The sequence below is a fragment of the Lepisosteus oculatus genome, chromosome 8, assembly GCF_040954835.1.
Source record: "Lepisosteus oculatus isolate fLepOcu1 chromosome 8, fLepOcu1.hap2, whole genome shotgun sequence".
Classification (NCBI taxonomy): Eukaryota; Metazoa; Chordata; class Actinopteri; order Semionotiformes; family Lepisosteidae; genus Lepisosteus; species Lepisosteus oculatus.
Window position 1 is genome coordinate 19,551,885 of NC_090703.1, and position 16,114 is coordinate 19,567,998.

The window sequence follows — 16,114 nt, forward strand, 5'->3', positions numbered from 1 at the left end:
TTGTTCCAAAGAACGTACATTGTTTTATGATTATGGTACAGTAAATCTAGCTTTTGTTGGGCAAAACTAAGTGAGTTAGTTAGTCACTTTCTCTGCAGTAATAAGGGGACTTATTTACTGCAGAGAAAGAGCTCCCTCTGTTCTAACACTAGACACTGACATTTCTCTACCCTTTAGAAAGGATGTAAGCTTTTGTAGAAGCATGCTAGATTCCTCTTGGCATTTCAACAAACTTACTTCTGCAGTGACTATTTGGGTCTACACTGGAAATGCAATTTTCTCTATTTTTGATTTGTGTTATTTGTTTCTTGTCAAAGAGCAATTGTTCTTATTTGTTAACGGATGTTAAATTTCCTTTTTCTCTCAAGAGATTTTGGAAGTCTCATCATGCAGAGTTCTTAAGAGTATTTTTCTGATATGGGTTTGGAAATTCATTTAATTTTTTTCTTTTTTTCCCACAGGAAGAGAGGAATAGAAGTGGTACAGGTGAGTACTTTTACAAGAACCTTATAATTAAGGAAAATAAGTCAAGGTCTTTTTTGTCAGTTTGGTTTTGACATGGGGAACTCTGAAGTGCTGTGTGTATAACATTTCCTTCTTTTATTTCTATAACATGGGATTGCCAGAAAGGTGTGGGAGGTATTCATCTAAATGCATTTGAACAGTATTAAGCTAGCATTATTTAGTTGGCCTGGAAGAAATCAGAAGAAGTAAGCTGAAGTTCATGTGTTGTTCAGTTGTGGTGACATGATGACATGAAACCACAACAATTTAATATAACATGCTTATGCCACAAAAACAAAATGTCTGCTCCTTGTTTGCATCCGCACCACATCTTACATATGATAACCAAATCTCTTACTAAGTATCATCAGTTGAACTTTTGTTTAGTAATCAAAGCAAAGGTTTTGTAAATTGAATATAGTTCTGTATTTCATACTTCATCAATTGTGAAGCCAATGATGGGGAAGCCCAAATATAATGGTCTGGTCAGGAGTGTCTAGTTGCTATAGACCTCCCACTTGCAGTGACTAATAGCATAAGGATACCCTCCTTACTCGTTTTGAGCCCCATTGAACATCTGTGGAATTTGTTGGGAAGCAAAGTGGCTCATAGACCAGTTAACGTGCACATGCTTGTCCAGTGTCTACTAGGGGAATGAGATCGAATCCCACAAGACAGCATCTTCAACCCCAGAGCAAAGCATGCAGTGCAGATACTGTACACAGCTTGTCTTGCCTCCACCGGTGGCCACACAAACACTTACCCTGTGACTTTCACAGTAGAACCCCTGTTGATCAGCCCTAGTGATGTCAGCATAATGAATGTACATGTATGTAATGACCGTTCATTCAAATGGTAATGAACCTGCTACAGAAAGGTTATTAGAAAAATTAAAACTTGTGCTTGTGGTGTTGTAGTTATAAGTGATTTGAGTCTTTTGATGTTCAGCATATGTATTTGTTTTTCCCTTGCAGATTGAGAATTATTGCACCACAATTTGTTGGTTTTTTTTTTCCCCGAGATTGCTGGTGTGACTGTCATGCTGTTAGGTTGAGGTTTTACTCTGGTTTTGTGAGGACTGTTGATTGGCATGGAAGGGGCTGTCTTTCAGCTTCCCTGATGTCCAAAGCTGTGACCTTTATTAGGTGACATCTCTGAAGCACTACTCCGCTCAGTAAACAGAGAATCCTTTTAACCTGCTTTGATGGGAGAAAGAGCAGCAGGGCAGCTGTTTTAACCTTCCTGTGCCCATTGTGCTTGGAGCAAAGGCTCACACTTATAGATTCTGTATTTGAATAATACATTTTACCGGAGAGTCGACTGTATGTCTTGAAGTTACTGAGGTTTAACTGATCATTTCAGCAGACTGCTTTTATTTTTTGCTAATGCACTCAAGAACGTCAAAGCAGCTATTACACCTTACAATATATCATTTCAGGTGAAATTAAACTGAATAGCACACATTGTTAAACCTAGAACATAACAATGGTCTCCTTATCCTAGTATTTGTGTGTCCTGTGAGAGTGAGTAAAACATTTAAAGACATACAAACCTAGCAGAATTATGCCCGCATTAAGGGTAGTGATGTTTATCATAAAACACTACAAAAAACAAATTTGTTGGCTAAAATTGTCTATTCTTTTATACTACTCATATTAGTTGTCTAATACATAATAATATTACTAACTCTGTAATATTTTATATAATGATACACAATTAATTAACAAATTGCTTAATTAATCTATTGATATTTTCTGTTTTTAGTCTTCAAATATAGATGTCATAATGCCTATTGATTTAACTTTAGACCTGTGATAAGGTAGCTTATAATTAAATACATCATATGGTTGTAAGATGTTTCAGTAGTCCCATTGATCTGGAATGACAAATGTCCATTTGTATATATTACACATTTAAGAGAATACATTATTTATGTGTCTTGATGACATAAAAGTGCTATGATCTGAAATATAGAAGAAAAACAAATAATTCACACTATTTTTACTTTAAGAAGACATTCAAGGAAGTTTAGTTAGTAATATTGTGAAGCTAGAATGTGTGAAGCTAGTAATAATGAAAATTATCAAGTTTTTTCTCCTCCAGGGACAGACCGTATGTATTCTGTTAAGTGTATGTTATTATGGTATTTGAAATGAAAGCTAAATTGTAATGGCATTTATGCACGTCCAGTGACATTTGATTTAGCTGGTATGAAAGTGTAGCACTGATGTTTTTAATAGATTTTTATGGTTTTGTGGCTGAATATACAATTTTAATCAACTGTACGGTATTAAAAAGCATAAAATGTAAAATGTGTAAGTACACAAGTTGCTGTTTAAGATGTGGGGAATTTTTCAGTTGTTACCATTGTATGGCATACATTTTAATACATTATAGTTATTTTGCCCTTCTATATTATTCAGGAAATATCTTCAGTTTCCTTTAGTTATGAAGAATACTTTTTAAAGTACGTTCTGGATGGGGAAATTTATGTGAAACACAAGTCCCAACAAATGTATACTCTGAAGAATGGACTTTCTGAAATAAGGCAGACTGTTAGTTTTCTGTTTTATTTAGAGCATTTAAGTATCAGAATGATTTCAGGGGCAAGAAATTAACTTCTGTTGGTAACAGGATGGAAAAACAAAATGGAGAGACATGGACCCATTAACCGTGACTTGGTGTTTGAGATTATAGACATAGGGTCAATGGAAATTAAAATACACTGTCAGGGCTGAAGGAAACATTACACTGTTTTGATATCATAATTCTGATTTATTTAAAAACATAAAGATTGCAAACAAAGGCTACGACCATCTTTAACTCAGAATTTCATATATATACCTTTGTCCTCATTAATTTCTTGTACCGTTTATGGTCTATAACATATTTCTCGCATATGTTTTAAATGTGGATTCATTGTTGCAGCTGCTCTTGTAGTGTTGAGTAATTTTATTAAGTTACTTGAAGGGAGCCTTTTCTACCACTGCATCATTTACGAGATAACTGAACTTATAAAGTTTGTTTCTGCAAAATGTCTGCCACTAAACTGGAGCTATTTTGCCAAACGTACAATATTAAAAAATACATAAATTTTCTCTTGTACTTCTCAAGTTATTCAGCTTACATAACGATAATGTTTTAAAAAATTCACTGTACTTCACAGTGTGTCACTTTAGTAATTGTAATTAAGACGTTTACATACTGAACTATATATGTGTGTGTGTGTGTGGGGGGGTGTATGCTTAAATATAAGTAAAAGGGTTATCATAGCTGTTAAATATATCTTGGCCCCGTCATTAGATTTTGGAGACAAATTTGTCTTTCTTGTATCATGAAGGGGAAGACTCCCCCCCCCCTCCAAAGTTAGTTCATGCAGGGTTAAAATAGTTGCATTTTTTCCTGTCAAGCTTTATTTGTAGCTAAAATGCGCCACTCACATTCATCTGATTTTGAACTTGTGAGTTAATGGAGTGGTAATAGCTCTCTCTCTGTGGGAGTTCCTACTCATTATCCGCCATTTTGGACTCTAATGAGCAGGACCCATACACTTGGTAATGTCTGTTTTTCCCAGATGTCTATGTCCTGTTTGTCAGATAACATAAATGCAAGCTTTTTGTTGAAGTGTGTTGTAAGTTCTGTACCGCGTTACTTTCTTTTTATCAAATCATCACCAAAATACAAGATTTTTTTGCCATGAAGACCTTTTAGGTTTCTCCTTATAAGTTCTGGAACAAAAGACTGTAAACAGGGTTTTAGTCATAAAATTTCCTTTTATACAGCATTTTTATTCATTTGTTCAATTAGTTTTTTTTTTGTCAATGTTTGTTTTGTCCAGGTAGCATTGCTTAAAGTACTGTGCAGCTCTGCTTGTGTCTGTTTGCAAAAGAGCTTCATAAAGACAGGGACAGTACTGTATGAAGCTATTAATGATTCTTTGCATTTATTTTTTTAAACCCTTTGTTCACCATTTGCAAACACCACTTTGGTCTTGGCCAGTGGTTAACAAAAACTTCACACTCGCCTCATTATTTCAGGGCAAAATGTCCTGAGTTACATGCATGGAGTTTCTTACCAGTTTGGAAGTGTGCATATGTGCTCTTTGTAACAAAATCTCCTTTGCAACTATGATTTTCAAATGTCATAAGAATTACTTTCTAATTTGACTGTATCTTGTTAGATTGTGCAATAGAATATGAATGTTACAAAATGAAGACAAAATGTTAGTTTGTTTCTGTGTGTTTTCAAATACCTTAATTTGTAAAAAAATTATTGAAACATGAGTATTAGTGAGAAGAAAGTTCAAGTCAAGAGAACCAAACTGGTCTCATCTGTGCTATGTTTGTGACTGTGATACTGTGATGTCACTCCCTAAATATTATCCTTTATGGAAAATGTATACTTTAAATTATCCACATGATGTTTTGAAAATCATAAACTGACAAAAGAAGCACAAGTAAATTATGACAAGTAGAACGTGACTCAGCTGAGGGCAGTTAATGGCTCGCAGTTGGTGAGTGTGGAGCAATCTTCCACTTACACGACAAAAAAAATTGTGTGAATTGTTTTGCTTACAACTTCATAAACCAAACCTTTCTGCTTTTAATGAATGAGATCTGATAAAGACACCAAATTGGCTGTAACTTGTGTTTTGAAAGTAGTACTAACAGTGAGATTGAACAGATATTTTAAATTAGACCTACTACAGAGGTCTGAAAGATGGATGGAATATACTGTTGTTCCACCTGGAAGCTTGGTTATTAGATGCCATTCATATAATACGGATCTGTGCTGTGATTTCTCTGGACTGCTGTTAAAGGCACGTTTTCCCATATCCTGGAAGTCCATTGACACACCATATTTTTTGTCTGTTTGGGCCAGTACTCTGTCTCTATGTGCTTCATAAATAGTTTGATTTTTTTTTAGAGTATGACAAAGTCTCCCTTTATGGATGTCTTGCAATAATGGAGCCACTTTTCAAAAATATATCTATATATGTATTTTGTTGCGTAGAGGTTAGACCACACTCAAATGGAAAGATGCCCTGGGAACTGTCCCAAAGTAAGCAGCACTTTGTTGTGTGGAGTGGGCATTGAACCCCTGGGAGGACAGCAGTTTATTTTAATTCACAGTCCATGACCTCTGTTAACGCACATCTTTCCTTGGACGTTCAGTGCTCAGATTATTTTCAGGGGTGTTTTGTGACAGTTGTCAGTTGTGGTATGTAGTTTTGAAATTGATTTTCACTCCAGGTTTAGGGATTTTTTGGCATGCTCAGCTACAGTTAGATTAGGGACACTAGACTTGCACAGAGCCCCACCATATTAAAACAAACATCACCAAGTACATAGATCTGAGTATGGTATTTCTTTTGAGTGTTTACTTGTTTGAAAGTTGCAGAATACTGGTTACAGTATCAAAGGTCCACTCTGTCCTCTGTTTTGCGTGGAGTATTCTCCTTTTCTGTTAACATGTCTACAAAACCACCAGATGCGTTTTTGAAATTGTCAGAATATAAAAGGTGAGTCAGTGCCAGTCGGGAAAACAATGAAGTCTTTTGTGCCTGCCTTGGTGCAGTTAAATAAAGTGAGATGTAAAATTGTCACTTCCTACTTTGATACAAGAGAGCCGCAGTGTGGGGGAGGAAGAGAGAGCATAGAAGATGTTAATATACAAAGAAGAAAGACAGGGTGATTAGGTAACTTACATGACCTGGGTTTGACGGAGTGAATTTTCAAAGCGGAAAAACAATATCTTTTTAGTAGAGTGTTTAGATTATGGGTTTTTTTTCTGGTTATTCATAGGAGGCTTGAGCACAGTGTCATGTCTGGACACATTTAATTTCTTAAGAAGAAATAGCACACTTTTTCTTGAGTCAATAAATCAAAAAAGGTGAGGAATAGAAAGGTGGGAATAATGTAGCCTGGAGGCTGCTTTTGTGGTTTGTTTTTGTATGACACTATGCACAGTGTAAAATGAAAGTTTAATTTAATAATGATGTAAATCATTTTCACACAGAATGATGTTTAGTTCTAAAACTTGGGGAAAAGGATCAAAGCACCAGCCAAGAAGGTAAAAAGTATCATGCCTTACACTGACATGCCCCATGTTTTGGACGAGATGCAGGCCCACATTCTCTCAGAGGATAGTTCGCACCTCCTGAGGGGCAGTGTCTCCTGTTTATAATGCTTGCTTGATCACCAGTGTCCCGTGCAGTGACCTGAGTGCTTTTTGTAGAAAGCTGAAGACCCCCTGATGCAATCAAATCCACTTAGCCCTGCTGTGCTAGTTTTGCAACACATTTCTGCTATTCATCCATTTTCTAACCACTTCATCCAATTCAGGGCTGCAGGGGAGCCAGAATGTATCCCAGCAAGCAACAGCTGTTAAGGCAGGATAGACCCTGAACGGGATGCCAGTCCATCACAGGGCCGGCACACAGACACAAACACCAAGGCCAGTGTTCCTGAAAGCCAGTTAACCCACCAAAGCACCCAGAGGAAACCCATGCAAACACATTGAAAGTGTAGTCATTTCCTGTTGCCTTGGAAGAGCATTCAAATACCTGACACCACTGCCTGGTAGGATGGTTCAAATGCAAAGACCTCTTGTGTCACATACAGGAAGTAACGTCAAGTACGTTCCTCCTGTTACTGTTCGTGGTATTTTGATTTTAATCATTAGTTTTATAAAAATGAATCGGTTGGGCTACCCTTAAGACAGTAAATAAATTGCTGTTAAAAAAACACCAATCAAAGGCCAGCAGTCTTGTGATGTTTATAGATGTATCTTTTGTAGGGCCTCCTGAGTGTCCCATCCAGGAATGGTGCTCACCCAAGCTCAAGTTGAGTTCTCCGATCGCAGGTTTGAGCCTGCAGTGCTGTCGGTGACGTGTGCAGCTTTCCTCCCGTTCAGCATTGAAACTCCAGTACAGGGCTGCAAAGCCTGTGCTGTGGCAGAAGAGAGGTGGTCAGGTCATTTGCAGTCATGGGGTTCATAGCTGCGAAACCAGACATAACAAACAGGCGGTCAGCTGTTCTAAATCAGGGGGGTGTAACAAAAATAATTGGCGATTCTGTTCTTTTTTTAACGTAGACGGATCTTTTGTGAAAGCTCAAGTACTCTATCTAAAACGGTGTGGTGGAGGGGAAAGCTTTAGCTGTAAATTAAAAGTGGTTCTCAAGGTTAGTTCTCGCCACACATTGCCAGACATGGCATTTGCAGTGGGCAGGCTTGTGGCCTTCACTTTTGCAATTGCTTTCTGAGAGACAGTGTCTGCAATGTGAGTTTAACTTGGTTCAGAACTCTTTTACTTATAATTTTGGAACATGAAGAATTTAAACTCTCAAAAAGTCTGCAGCGAAAAGGGGTCTTTTTAGAAGTCCATAGGTGCACTCAGATAAGCCGTATATTACAAATTTAGGGATGGAAAAGAGGAAAATTACCTATTTGTATAGGTCTTGAGTCTTTGTACTGGAAAGTACAAACAACTACACACATTCATTCAGGATAGGTGCTAATGATGAAGAAAAATAAACCAAATGAAAGTATTTGGAATTTGAAGTACAAATGGATTTGCCCTTGGAAGCTGAAGGATAAATGGTTTGGAGGTTATAGTTACAGCACAGCCTTTTGGGTTGCAACTGCAAGAAGTCAGCTGTACCTTAGGGAAGTCATTACCAACTGTCAGATACAGAGTCCGCTTATTATTTGTCAACACTTGAACACGTCAGACATATCAGTTTAAGAAAACAGTGTTGAGTAAGGGGCTGATTTGAAATATCTCATTTCAAAGTAGAGTTACAGCACAAAAATAACACAATCATCCAAAATATCTCGCCAGGATAAGGATAATTGTGTTTTTTTTTTCCCTGTGCAATTTTTTAATCTTGAGTGTGAAAGAAAACCATGTGTACCATTGGCAAAAATAAGCAGAGCTTCAAAAGATACACTTACTATCTGGTTTTGATCTCCTAAGTCTGCAAAAACAGGGCTATGAGTTTTTTTTCTTTTTTCACCTTGACTAAATTACTGAATAGTTAAAATACTGAATGTGAACATGTTTGTGTAACAGGTTCTTTTAAGAGCTCAATTACATATTAATAACAGTTCCACAGAAAATCTCTGTGAAGATGTTAACACCTTTATCTCCCTCCTTCCTGTATCATTATTTCTAAGACTTTTCACAGGACTATTAGTCTTGTTCTTAATGTCAGGTGTTTCTTTGGAAACAAAACACTAAAAACATTTTTTTTAAATGTGAGAACTTAATTCATTGTATATCCCCCTGGTCAGTCGTCTTAAAGCTTCAGTTTTACTTCAGTGGTTGAATGTGTTTTTTGCCTTATACTGTGTGAGGGTGGGGTTCTACAGCATATTGTATAATGAATACATTATAACATTAATCCTCCGCGTTCTGGCCTCCAGTGCCCCCATCCAAGCGAACAGTCAGTATCTGAAGACATATAAGCCTTGAGGCAGTGTTAGTGATATTATTTTTATTCTTGGTAACTTGAAGTAAGCTAATTGAAATCTTTATATTTGTTTTTTTTAGTTAACTGGCTTTTATGTAAAGTTACCAAGTTGGCTTTTTTGAGAGCTCTAATAGGCCATGATAACCTATACAGTTTTGGATGTTTAAACATGCTTTAGCTTAATAAAATGATACATGTTGTCTAATTGGCAGTTTAATGTGCTCTTTGGTTATATATTCCTATGGCCCAAAGGCTCTGAGGGGTGGTAATGAGGATGTAGGGGTGGTATTTTGCCAGTGCAGGGCATGCAATAAAACATTGCATGTACAGTATGGTCTTGAATTCCTGCTGAAGTGGGCAGGCACCATCACAATATTGCCAGGAGTGAATGGTCCAAAATATTGTGGGTGCTGGTGGGATTGAGATGGAGAAAATTATCTCCTGCAGGGGCTTAATCCATGGGGAACTCGTCATATTCTCTTTTCATAAGGAAGCCATTATATGAGTTGCATGTAAATGTGCATTGTCCTGCTGGAATCCTGCTAGAATTGTCATCACTTGGGCCAAATCAACTCTGTCATTGACTGTTGTGTAATCTCAAGATCCCCCTATCAATCTGTACCCTCATTCAATTGTATTGCACTCGGTAACAAATGCTGCCTTAAATATGACACGCCAATGAGTTAATCAGTTTCCTTTTTTTATTTTCTAATGTTTCTTTTCATTTGTGTATTTGCATGTATTTAACTCACATCCCTGTCTTTTTGCTGAGTTTGTCATAAGGTGCATTTGCAGCCATTTGCCTATGAACAAATTAAACCCCTCAGCCAGAATTTGTCCTTTAATGGTTTGAAGGTGGTGAAGAGCAATTCTTGAAAATCCAGCAGTATAATTCAAAAAACAAAAACAATTAAGTGGGGAGTACACTGGGACTAGTTTTACATTTTTGTTTTGTTTTGTTGCAAGGGTCTCACATAACAAAGTGTATTGTTTTAACGTTTTTATCAGAGAAATTCGAATAACCCTTTTAAAAAGAAATTGGTTCAAAGGGCTTGAAATGTATACAGGTTTATGGTAAACTATAGGGGTTCTGTTCCAATTTCACTTTAAATTCAATTAAACGTGCACTAGGAAGATAATCTTCCCTAGTCACACTGAAATGTGTCTGTTCCTAGAGTACATTTGTGCTACTTCTTTCTAGCACCTAGATTTATGCCTGGGTGCCTGTAATAGCAGGTTACTTGCAGAAACAAGGAACATGCTTTTTCCTGTCCTCATTTAGGTGGCAGAAAACAGTGATATAATAGATGATTAAGGGATACAGTTCAGTTGAGCACGATCTGTCAAGAAACCTCTTAACAATTGTTCAACCGGCAGTTGTGGTCAGGCAGAAGCTGATTTAAGGAGGATTTCTTATTATTCTAGGTTTTAAACTAGGGGTTGTCCAATCTTGGTCCTGGTGGGTCTGTGGGTCTTTTTAAAGCAGCAGCACCTGAAGAGCTGGGAGAAGCTGTCGAACTGCTCCAGCAAAGCCAGTAGCTTGCTGGTTTATCTAAATTAAAAATCTGCAGACACCCCATCCCTCCAGGACCAGAATTGTAAAGACCTGCAAAAATGCATTTTGACTTGGCTGGTAGCAATTAAAACGTTGAGGAAATTGTTCAATCACAGAAATGAAAAGGTCGCATTCCCTTGAATTTCACTTTACATGTTTCTTTCTGCTGATGGGTGAGGAAATAAATATCTCCTGACAATCTGACACAGGAAGGCTATCGAGAGTTACATCTCCTAAATGTGATTAAAACTGTAGTAATTGGTACAGCTACAGTATATAAGGGAATTTACTTATTTAAATATAGCGATACAGAAATTTATATATTTCTCTGTAGTATATGTTGAATAAAATACTATCCACAAACAATGAGGAAACAAACTGTAGAAATATACCATTGGCTTTTCTGTTAGAAGACCATTAGAATTAGACAACCCAGTAACAATCAGGCAACAAAAGGGGACAAGGCCATTAGACCCATCTTGCCCATTTGGTAGTTAAAGAAATGTGAGATTACTTAAAATGAAGAGAAAAGGAAGGAAGTATACCTTGTTAATGAGTTTCTGCTTTAGCACTATCTGCTGAATTTTAGATGTTAAAGGGGAGAATTAAACCTAATTAAACTAAACTCAGCCTGCTCACAACCAGGCTCTGTATTCAATAGGAACAAGTAATAGGTTTATTCCATGCTGAAAAAAAGAAGAAAGAGAACACAACGTTTCGGGCGTGGAGCCTTCTTCAGGTGTCCTTCTTCAAGCACACCTGAAGAAGGCTCCACGCCCGAAACGTTGTGTTCTCTTTCTTCTTTTTTTCAGCATGGAATAAACCTATTACTTGTTCCTTTGCAGCCTACGCATGCTGACGCAGCTACCCACCTGAACTACTCTGTATTCAATATACACAAGACAATAAAAGTTTCAAAATAAACCCCATGGAATTTTTTGGATTACATATTTCAATGCCAGTTTTTTAAATGCCAGCTTTGTTTTGAAATGGAATCTTTGCAGTGGGTTTGAAAAGCAATCCCCCTTGGAAAACGAATGTTTGACTAGGCAAATACAATTTAAAGGCCACTTTAAGTTGTGGTGGTGATCAACAGCAACAGTGTTTTCAAAAGCTTGACATCTGTCCATCACCTGTGGCAGTAAGGATAATGCTAACATATTCCTGGAGCTCGTTTATGCCATATTAAGCTTTACAGACAACAAAGGTTAATCACACATGACAAATTCAAGTGCTCCAGGATGTGACCTTGAGCTAGACTAGGAGACTGTTTGCCTCCCTTTCAAAACTGACAGAGGACTCCAGACATTTCTGACTCTGGTCTTTTTCACCCATCGTGCTACAATTGTCTCGTCTTACCTCGTCTTTGGATAATAAGTACTAAATGTGCTGGTGGCATCTTGGAAGCTACTTGAATTGTTTTAGTTCGCTCAAGTTTGGCATACCTGCAGTAGCATTTGGTTTGTCAAACCAGGAATGGATAATATTTTCGAGAAAAGGTTTCCTGCAAAATATTTTAAAACATAAATGAATGAGTGTTTTATATATTGATACTTAATTTTGAGTATTTATCAGCCCCCCTAAAATATTCTTACATCCTACATTAAGAGAAGGTGAATTCTAACTTGTAAGTGATGATTCTAGATGGATAAATCAGGAGCTGAAAAGAAAGTTTTTTTGGTTACAAATATTTTTCATCAGAGACTGAAAAAAGTATTTATTTTCACATAGTGCTTGTACCAATTTATTTTAAACCTGCCTGTGTAGCATTTTCATAGTTGAAGGAAATGTAGAAAAGTGTACACTGTTTCAGTTTGATTCATTGCTGCTTGAATAATAATAATAGCTCAACTTCCCTAAAAGTTCAGCAGGGCAAACATCTGTCTGGAAATGTATGACTGAAAATTGTTAACCCATAAGCCAATGCCCAGATTACGACATTAAGAAGAATTTCATGCCAAGGAATGACTTTCTTATCCCTCCTTTTGTATGCAGTCATCCAGTCTCGTCATAAAATAATTGGCGTTTGTGTTCTGAGTTCCAACGGTATTTCTGTACTTAAAATACAAATTGAGTACACCTTAAGTGTTTATTTAGTGGTTTCCTTTTTCTAAACATGTCATGGCACATACTGAAAACAAAGAAATTGCCCTATTATGTTATGTTATAAAGCCTGTTTCAAAATCAAAGCCAAACAAAACCCCAAAACATAAGATAACTAATATAGAGCCTTTTGAAGCTGTGTAATTCTGTGTAATTAGAACAGGAGAGTGTTAAACCAGTAGAGTTTAAACTGCACTTTTTCAGTCCTTATCTGAACAATTTACTGCTTGGGAAATTTAATGTGAAAGGTTTCATGTTGAATTTTCCAGTCCTACAAGATGACATACTATTTTTGGTGATTTTTTTTTTTTGCTTGTGTCTCCAAAGCAAAACAAAATAGCAACTTTGGATACCGGAACTTCACAACTGTATTGCAAAAGAACAAGAAAAACAATATATGTTTCCTTTTTTTTAGTTCACTAGCTTGAGATGGGGCTATGAATAGACTTACTGTATACATTTGTGACTGTATACTTTACATGTGTAAAAAGTAAATAAGATCTTGATTTAACCTAAAACGCTCTTGACAGATATTGCTGCATTAATACTTCATAATACTGTGCTAAAGTAACACATTGAAACATTTAGATTAAATGTAGGTAAAAGATGTTTCCTTATCTCATCCTCTTTCATCTCAAAAGAATCTCAAAGAGTTTCAAATGTATCTGTGATTTACATATGCTATGCAAATGCAATTGAGTTGGTATATGTGCATTTCAATATATATGGCTAGCTGCTCTAGTTCATTTGTGGCTCTGTAATTAATGTTTATGCTGCCTTGACTGAATATTATAGCCTGTGGTGGGTCAGTCCAGGCTGCAGCACAGCACAGTGTTTCCACTCAGTATTACAGAAGTCCGTGGAGATGTGGCACCACTCACCTAGCAGTTTTGGACACCTCTCTGATATTCCAAAACACCCCACACGTGGTCTTGTGCCCAGTGGGACTGAAATCCCAATACTTGTGTAATATCACTTTACAAGCCCACAGCACACTAAGGTAAAGTCCTGGTTTGTCTGTTATGCTATGCTATGACATGCTACTGTCTACAAGATGAGTTGCTCCTATGGAACATAGTGTTCTCTGATATTTTTGCAGCACTGATGTATTTCTAATTACTATGTCAACATGAAATTAACCTCTACTTGTTCCCTTGAAGTTTGTGCTGTAGCTGTTCCCTAGTCTAATATGTATATACACATAGTGCTTGTAATGCAGGGATATATTAACAGAATGCTTTTCATGTGATTAAACAATTAAAAGTTTTCTGCACCAGACATTTTCATACTTTATTGGAGAGATTCAAAACTCAGTAGCTGGTAATTTGAAGAATGTTGAATTCCTAAGCAGGTCTTATCCTGTAGCTCTTATGGTAAGGCTTGTGGCTGGGTTCTCTTCTTAGATGTGATCTTCTTACAGAAGATTAAGATTTATTTTCACTATTTTCCAGTAAAGCTCCCTGTGCCACAGGTTTTTTTTTATCAAATTAGTCTGGCAGAAGTTTAAATCTCTTTTGCTGCTCATGGACAAGAGCGAGTTAGAGCAAATCCAAATTCCGCTGCAAGAAAACACTCAACTCTGATGAGTTCTACCTGTTGCACAACATGCCTTCCAGCTTATTCAATGGATGAAGCTTGATCCCGAAAATCCTGGAAATGAGAGCTTTGGTTGCCAAAATGACTGAATGCAAGTCTTTGATTGTATGTCATGACATTGTTTGTGAGCCGCAGTTTAGCGGTATACACGCGGTAAGCTGTAAACTTTAAGCAGTCTGTCGTGTGCAGAGGCTCAAAGAGGTAAAGCAGAGGAAGGATGGAGATGGGAAAATTAAGCCATGTCAGCTCCTTCTAATTGTGCCAGAGAATCTCACATCCACTGGCAGAGGGAGTGCGACATTGCATTTTGAAATGATTTTTCTCTTGCACAGAACAGAAGAAAACAAGTCCTGGACAGCTGGAGAAGCTGGGCTCTCTTCCCTGCATTATTTAATATGTCCTTTTTAGTTTTGTGGAAATCCTGCTGGTCCCCTATTACAGGGTGAACATATCTATTCACTGAATACTCTGATGACTTGGGTAAATGTGAGGCAGTAGTGTAAGAAGCTGGTTAGCTTTTTTTAAAGCTTCAGTACACTTGAATAGAAGTTTTTTTGTGTTGTTATTTTAAAAACAGAAAACCGTTTTTCCTCAGGTAATCAGAAACTGGAAATATGTAGTCTGTTAGTGAGCAAACAGTTCAAACAGACAAAGGACTCTATGTTCAAAATTTGTAGACATGTAACTGCTCATATGTAACAATGCACATTTAATAGCCTGTTTTGAATAAATGGCTCAAACATTTTAGGCAGAAATTCAGTTACCAGCTGTGTTGGTTGTATTTTTGATGGCTTCACAGAATTGGTGACTACTCTGTAAAGAAAATAGAATTCTGCATGCACTGCGTGAACCAGGTTAAGATCTGCTTAGTAACATTAAAATATAATAGTAAATATTTAGGGTAACATTTTGTTGTAATGTGAGTGTCTTGCTTTATGTCTGTGTTATTTATTAAATGTGTCATTGGCACAGTGAGTAACAGTCCTAGAGGTAAATGAGAAAATAGTGGCAGTTGATGTTGCCACAGATCTCAGTGTGTGATTCAGAGATGTCATCCTTCCCATAAAACACAAAAAAAGACTGGCCACAATCTGAAGATGGCTTTGCTTTGTGTTCCACCAACAAAATAAACCTTACTGACCCACATTTAAAACTGATGGCTCAGAAAACAAAATGTCCCACAAAGTAGAAAGTGGTTTAAAAATGGTGCTAATTAGCCCACTTCTTTCAGTTGTCTTGCAGAGGCTGGGCAAATTTAGATGGGAGTTTTTTTTTGTTGTTTTCTTAAGAGCAGGAAACAACCTTTTTATGTCATCTGTTCTTTGAAACCTGGGTAGTTTCATCTTGCTGGTAACAAAACATGGTACATTTTGCTAAAAGATAAAGATTTTTAGATTAAATATCGTGTGATTTTTTTTATGTGTATAATATTAGGGTACTGTAAAATACAATCTGAGTTAATCAGATATTTGTAGACATTACACAGTAATATAAATCAACCATATGGAAAAATACAGACTTTGTATATTGCTTATGGTGCCTTTTAAAATGACTTTCCCACAATTTGCCAAACATTCTTTTTATCTTTCTCTGTTACGTATTACTATAATGTTTTTGTTACTTTCTTCAAGCTTGACATGCTATATTTTAAAACATGACTGCATAAAGCTTATTTCATTTTTTTCCACCAGTACCCTCAAGGTCTCTTGTCCATAGTGCTCATTTTTTATGTAATACTTTAAAGCTGCAGCTTGTTTTACCTCCGGTGGTGATACTTTGTTGATGGTTAAACAGTTTTTGTAACCACAGTGAAATCTTTGATGAATGATGTTTAAAATGAAAAAGGGTTCATGCATTCTTTGGTGTGAGTGTCAGCAGTGTT

At 36.7% G+C, this 16,114-nt stretch overlaps 1 protein-coding gene across 5 annotated transcripts in view; it reads left to right on the forward strand.

Annotated features, from left to right (window-relative positions):
* Positions 1–16,114, forward strand: part of itpk1a (inositol-tetrakisphosphate 1-kinase a) — a 104,170-nt gene that overhangs the window by 34,070 nt on the left and 53,986 nt on the right. For all 5 annotated transcript variants that reach the window (XM_015351009.2, XM_015351007.2, XM_015351010.2 and 2 more), the window contains exon 3: positions 462–486. In XM_015351009.2, the coding sequence (XP_015206495.1) occupies positions 462–486 (25 nt within the window). The remainder of the gene's footprint in view (positions 1–461; positions 487–16,114) is intronic.